General features: G+C 44.4%; 1 protein-coding gene across 1 annotated transcript; it reads right to left on the bottom strand. All coding sequences in view use genetic code 11, as the record gives it.

The window, feature by feature from the left end:
• Window positions 1-4,707: 4,707 nt before the first annotated feature.
• On the bottom strand, window positions 4,708-5,951 carry EGR_09123 (hypothetical protein; the record flags this gene model as incomplete). Its single annotated transcript, XM_024498372.1, has 2 exons — window positions 4,708-4,905; window positions 5,937-5,951. The coding sequence occupies 2 exons, from the start codon at window positions 5,949-5,951 to the stop codon at window positions 4,708-4,710; spliced, it is 213 nt and encodes a 70-aa protein (XP_024347194.1).
• Window positions 5,952-7,391: the final 1,440 nt, after the last annotated feature.

Here is a 7,391-nt window from a genome sequence, read left to right as displayed (position 1 = left end):
GGTATCCACGCCAAAGAAATTGGTAGTAAGGTCAGTAGTAAAGGAAAGTGGAACAGATTTATAGGACTCTCAGAGAATTAGACAGATATGCGACCTCGGGCAGATAGTTGGGTGCAGGATTGACAACTATATGGATGGGGAGGGGTTTGTCCGAATGCGATTATTATGTGGTACATCGGGGCGTCATCATATGGTCAGGTGTGGGTGGGGGGGGGCAATTCAGGAGGCTATTGTTTTGCGTCGTCATTCCATGTTGATGTGGTGCTAGGCGAGTAAACTGAAATAAGACCAGTATGACAGGTACTCTTGAACTGGATGTGGCACCTGCTAATTTTGCATTAGCGAGCTTTCTTTTGACGCAAAAACTTGGCAGCCCAGAGTAAGTGCCGGCATAATGGATGATTAAGAAGGAGCGAATTTCATCCAGCGCACAACAGGTGTCCTTCAATCCCACTATTCCATGCGCTGTGATTAGTTGGAGAGTGCATGTGAGATCGTCCTAATGTCCACTAGTTCGAGCTTAGCTAGGCCCAAGAAAAAATCACATTCAGTTGATAAAACATTCACAAAAAGTTGCCGAAAGTGATTTTAGTAGAAGCCAAACCTTTTCTGAGGCATCTCCTTCTTAGTCCTGCACAGTCACTTATCACTTAGCATTAGTGAAGTCTTGGAGACTCCACAGATGATTGCCACCTCTTTTAACAGTGGCGGATAGTACAAACTAAATTGTCAACACTAAACGCCCATTAAACAGACATCTCATCGCCCTACTTCTGCATCTATTTCTGACTTAAAATTGCTCCATATGTATTGTTATGTCTTACTACTGACTTTGGAATGAAAGTAGAATTTAGCCTAGTAGGGCCATTGCTGCTGTGGTGGTAATAGTGGTGGTGGACGCTGTTGCGATGCCGACGTCGACATTCAAGGCATGAGGATGGCCAAGTAGAAGTTTGTCAGCATCTCCAAACAGTTTCCATCTCCTGTGTCTCCCTGGGATAGGCAAGCAAATCTACGCTTATTAATACAGGACCAGGTAGACAGAAGCCATGGATACAAGAATCACGTCAACTACTTGTTTGCACACTAGGTGTTTAGCATTTGGCACGAAGCTCAACTTACGGTTTCGGTGTCTCCTTGCATTGCGGGATTATAATGACACTGAAGAGGGGAGGGGCAGATAACTATGACTACGGTGACAAACCATCACCTTCTAATATATCGCAGTGGTTTTTGCGTTAGAGCGCCAATGACTCCAAACATACACGACACTCATCCGCACACCTTAGTTGTGCGTCCCCCATTACCCGACCTCTACCACTACTACTCCGTGAGTTCACTCTAAGTTGGACGAAACAACAAAGATGGCCTGGAAATCGACGTCTCGTGCTGCTCTAGTCCAATGACACTGTGGCGGGTGGTTTGTGTGATCAAGGTGCGAATGCCTCATTCCTTTTACTGGAGTTTGATACACTATGAAGGTGGTAATGCAACCAAGCAAGTTCGTGCATTCGGGCAATGACAGTGGAAGAGGACAGCTGGTGAGTGTCGGTGAGCCTTGTAGATCAGCGCAGCACACCGTCATAACATTAACCCCCTTCCTCCAGCAAGACTCATTCCCTCAGTTGTAGATACGAGGACCCTGGTCACCTCTTTGATGCGACTTGCTTTCAGGCACATAACTCAGCCATTACGGCTTTTCCCCTTCAAATCGCCAATCTCGGCTACCAAGGTGCCTTGATGCTCAACAACCAACGCCTTTAAATGGGGTGAACAGAAGTTGGCGTTGGTATGGCGCATCGTCCACAGTTTTTGGTCACGTCTTCTAATATCAGCAGCGGAACTCTTCTTTTCAATTAAAGCAGACCTTATCACTCGCTTTGTCTCCCTCCTCACAGCTCAGTAAAACACCGTGAAGCCGTCATCAGCAATGCATTCCCCCACTTACTTACTCGCTTGCCTATCATTAAGGCAGACATTTACATTGTTCTTTGTGTGCCGAGACAGCACGTTGTAGCTGCCCTCCCACACTTGAAATTCATTAACTTGGCATCCCTGTTTATACACATTTGTGTCGATTTTCTTCACCTTCCTCCTCTGCTTCCCGATATCCAGTCTTGCCTCCCATCATTTCTACCGTATTTGCTGCCAGATTTTCAACCACGAAGAAGTGAATTTCGGCTGGAATAACTGGTTGAAAAGAGTCGGAGTTCGTGCTGGTAAGTGATTACCAACTAGGGCATCCGAGGCATTTGTAGAACCGTTAATTTGAAGAACTAGAGGCCATGAAGCTTGGCAGGGATAGAACTTGACTATAAAGTGGTGATTTTCTCTTTCTATTTAGACTTCCTTAGGACACTAAGTCCAATAAGCCGTGGGAGCCCCCTTTACAGGTACGATGACTAAGTTTAATATACTCTGCGTTTTGCATGATTCTCCCCCACCAGCTTTCATTCTCAGGTCACTTGATGTTTTTTTTCTTATCTTGTAGTTAATACTTTGAACACAACTGTGATAATTGGTGGGAAGAGTAATAAGCATGGATGATTTGTCAGCACGGAAATGGTGACGAGGAGAAGTGGACGAATGTGGAGTGATATGTTGATCTGGAGATACTCTTCATATCGTGTAGATTTAGCATGCAACGGTTGTCACCCTCCAAACGGACAAACATTCTCAAGTCCCCTCCACAATCTTGCATCATTTTGATACCAAGGCATTGTGAACCCTTCTCCACCGTGTGAAGACGACGAATAAGCGGATGCAGAATTAGTAGCGTATAAGTTAGTAAAATTGTGATAAATTTTAGTATTTGTGCCCAAATGGAGAGATGAAAGTGATTTGTGGCATCATCGTTGTCATTGGTTACCTGGTGTGCACTCGTGCAATTGTGAGATGCCAATGTGAAGAGAAAATGGAAGGAGCAAGAAATGGACAGGAGAAGAAGCGAATCCTAGAGAAGGCATAGGTGGGCATCAGGAGAAGGGAAGGAAGGTGGTTGCATCCAAGAAAGGAAAAGTTAAAATGAGTGGAGAAGAGAAGGGGGAATTCAAAGCGAAGATATCTTCATCGCCTTTGTCATGACGTCGTCAATAGTGGCTACTCGGGCGTAAAATTAGAGGACGGTGGTAAGAGTAGAGACCCAGCTTGTAGAAATAAATAGAAAGGTTTTTGGATTGATGGGGAAGATAAGATTGTTGAGGAAAGGGAGGACAAAAGATTATCTCTAGAATTACAGCCGACAGCAGCTGCTACAGCGGCAATAGAATCAGCAGAGACCTGAGCAATCGGTAAGGCGGACAATCTGGACCGCGGCGGATGTGAGGACGTACCCAAATGTTATATGCGGTTAAAGTGGTAGAATTTGCAACAGCACTACAAACACCTCTACCGCGACCGAGTTTTGTTATTTCTGATTTTCAAAAAATGTTAAAAGAATCTCAATGTCATGACGAATCTGCGGAAATCAGAGGAAATAGTAGGCGAATTCAAAGGAAAGTATCGATGTTAACGAGTTAGACGTGAGCTTTTGCTGGAGTGCTTTTTGGGTTTGATTAAGGTCCTAAAGTCAATTTTTTACATTTCGTTAAACAATACAGAGCAGAAAGGGCCTCCATGAACGGAAATTCTTGCCTTAACCATTAGGCCAGCACTTGACGCTCACCTAGCAATTTGACCTTCAGGCTCTCTTTGCTTTTCCACTTTCCTTTAGTCTGAATTAAGCTGTTTCCAAACCATTCACTCACCCCTCAATCCCGCATCGATTCGTCCACCCACCTATTCTTAATTTCTTATTTATATCCATCCTATGTTACACCTCTACTCATCCGTTCACGACCTTTCCCAGACATTTTTCTGGCCTCATTCCACCCTTACTTTGGTAGCTGTTGAGGTCGCCGCGTTTAAGTAACACTGGGTAATTAACTAAACATAGCAGGATTATCTTTATCACAAAACAGGCCAAATGATGCATTTATCTACGCTTTGGTGTTAATATTCCAGCTAGAATATATTTTGCCATCCTATTCGGTGAGCTTCACAAGACAACCACTTCCCCTGATAGCGTACCACTAGCACAGGATACCACGACAATGTGCTGTCTGAGTACCGCATCCGCAGTCGCGTTAGAGGAAGGGTGTCTACGGCTCCCTTGCCGAAGGCACTCACTGAGGATATCCTCCTTTAGCTTCTCAATAGGTGTCTACCAGATAACCACCGGATGTGAGTCATTTTGTCCAAGCCTGTCCCATCCTTTCTGCTTGCAATCTTCAATATCTTGACCAACTCCTACAGCCAGACTGCGCTTTGGTCGAAATGGTACCATATAGGGCAGTGTTAAATAGGGAGTTGATGTTGTCTGTCTGCAGGCACAACCAGAATCGGTGATCTCACACGAAGAATCTGGAGTGGCATAATCATGTTCCTGAAAAGCGGCGGGGCGGGGGTCGATTGAAAGTCTGACACCTACAAACTTTAGAATACGTTTAGTTGAGCGAATAAGGTGACGAAATGACAGCATGCTACACTAATTTGGACTAATCAACCATCACATAGCAGCCAGGTACCACCATACTGGATGGTGTTTGTCGTTTAAAATCAATCATGATCGCTTCTCCAACTCTCCTTATCCTTGCTGCACTCTATCGTTCAAATGCTGTATAAGGAAAATTGGGATTGAATAAGCCACAAATTTGTGAAAAGGGCAAGTTAAAGGGAGAGGACACACAAATTTACACTAGCGACCAATTGAGCCTCCTCTTGACAGCGGTTGTAGAGTAGGCAAAAGAGAATTTCACTAATGAGTTGTTTCAGTGGAGGATTAGGAGAATGACGTCCTGCAATCAAATTGCCAATTTGGTTCTCTGCATGCACCTTATGGCCCATATACTGAGGTCCCACCATGCACTGGCCGGTAAGGAGAGGGCCATAACCACCATGCGGTTATCTGGAAACGAGAAGGGGCTTCCGCCAATCATGTTTATTACTAAAATTGACCATAAGGCAGGTCAGTTTAGCAGCCGAGCTGCCACGACGGGATGGCATGAGGAAAGGTGGAATATGTGGCCTCTTGTAAGCCGACTCTCTGCCATTTACACCTAAACTACAAGTTGTGGGGTGCCAGCTTCGTTACCACCATGTGGTGTGACAGACATCAGCATGACATTGACGTTGCATTAAGTGTTGACATGCAAATAACGGTGAGGTGGAAAATGCTAGCAGTGCAGTGGAACAGACCACCCTTGAAACGAATGGCATTTCCATAACACAACTATTTCACAGCTTTACACAACCTCAGTCAGAATTTTCGGCGCTTGAATTAAAAAGCAGTTTTCCAGTATACCCAGAAATGAAGCTGGATTGTTCGTCTTTTTCACATGCAATTTTGACAAAGAAAATTTTGCCTTAAGAGGAGTTTTTAGGTGTTCGAATGGATGGAAACCGTGCATCGGGCGTTTCCAACTTCAAGACAAATCCGATTTTCAGCTAAACATTAGGCGAGAGTATAATAACATCAGATATGAAGTGAGAAGCGGCTTTCCATTAAGTCATCGGACCAACGAAATGAACGCTATTGCATTAACAGAATAGCCATCAACCAATCAACCCCTGGAATATGATCACATTCAAGGACAACGCCTCTTAGAGTGAATTTAGGAAGAGGCTGTTTTGTTTTTATAAATAGGAAGACAGCCATCAAACACTAAATGCCACAATGATTTGCTGAGTACAAAGCAGGCAGATAAATATACAATAGCAGGTGCTGCCACCTTAAATACCCATGCTTAGATGGTTCTATTTTTTCGTGGACATCTGGGTAGTCAAGCTCTAGACAAATCAACACAATTACGGACCACTTCTAAACACAGAAGTGGGCTCTCTACTTCACTAATTTACATTATAAAAGGGTTCAATCATCGCGGAATGAATTAACTTACCCCAAAACTGGTCATTTTGAATCATTAGTTTCCACCATTTCGATGTTTATAAACATCAGTTTATCCCACTTCAGATCAGCACAAAGAAGTTTTTCCCCTCCGATTTTCACCAAACTAACTTACCGATTGACGAGTAAGGACGAGGTGCAGCTGAAACTGGGAGGTACTCACAACGCCCTACCTTTCGACAGCTAAAATTCCTCCCGACAGAAGATGTAGAAGGTTCAAAATGGGGATTGATCGGTGAATTTTTCGTATAGTGGATCAAGAGGAAGATGACATTTATTCGGATGTCAAGCTCAGTATTCTGGATGCACACCGTAATCCGTGTCATCCACTCGCAGCATGCGTTGGTCAGTCAAAGGGGAGGTGGAAATACCGTATGGTTTACTCCGTGACGCCGACCACGACGCTGCACGATGTCTCGCCTTCACACACAGTCTCCATCGACTAATTCGAGGGTGGAAGATGAACATGGAATGTGCATCTGCAACGTGCTAGACATGGGTTATTCCTGCTACCCTCCGTATTTTGCTCTACCTACATGTAACCTTAGCACATCTTGACATTATTTATGTGCCATCACCTCGCCTGCCTTCATTCGCATTGGGTAGATGCATGTATGGATGGATGGGTGGACAAAGGGGTAAAATAGGTTTAAGGGTCAAATCATTGGTCGCATATGGCATGAAGGATTAATGCAATACTATCCAAAGAAGTCAGTCGTCGCCTTTTTTCAATTGAGGATGGACAATTGAATGGGTTACAGTAGTATAATGCAGGAAGGGATCCAAAATAGGAGCGTCCTGATGGCAGAGTGTGGGTCTGCAGTGGATTGATGGCCAGATGTGCGTAAAATGGGTAAAAAGGTGGATCCGGACCAAGTGAATAGGCAATGGGTGATTCCAGGTTTGATGAGATTTGATCTAGGTGTTTCATGGGTATCAATATCGCTGCATAGTCAAGTCGTAAGGACCAATTCTGGGGGTGGTATTTCTTATTCGAATTCCATATTTGTCCCATTTTATGTGAGAAACCATTAACGAGGCCACAGCGGCAGATATTAGAGCAGAAGCGTCTCTCAACTCCAAACCTCAGTGCACCAAGGCAAATCTCGGGGTAATGTGGCGAACCTGGGGAGTTGAAATACATTCGATGCACAAAATTTCGCCCATTTGTATCTACAGGCCACCTATAGCCCCAAAGCACCAGGTATTTCCCCTTTTGTCTACGAATTTCAGCAATCCTATCTCGCTTTAATGTTGTAGTCCACGGATGTATCTTAACGTAAAAGTTTTGGAAGGTCACGGAAACGGAGATGCAGAAATGGAATGACAAAGGGAATGAATCATGTCATCGTCGTGACAACGGTTCTGCTTCAACTGAAACCGTTCCATCCACATCAAACACTCCCAGTCCTCATTCGTCCCACTTAGAACATTTCCACCAGAATGG

This window comes from Echinococcus granulosus (genome assembly GCF_000524195.1).
Source record: "Echinococcus granulosus chromosome Unknown EG_S00133, whole genome shotgun sequence".
NCBI lineage: Eukaryota > Metazoa > Platyhelminthes > Cestoda > Cyclophyllidea > Taeniidae > Echinococcus > Echinococcus granulosus.
Note: the sequence above shows the minus strand (reverse complement) of the source record. Positions and strands in the feature narration are given on the sequence as shown.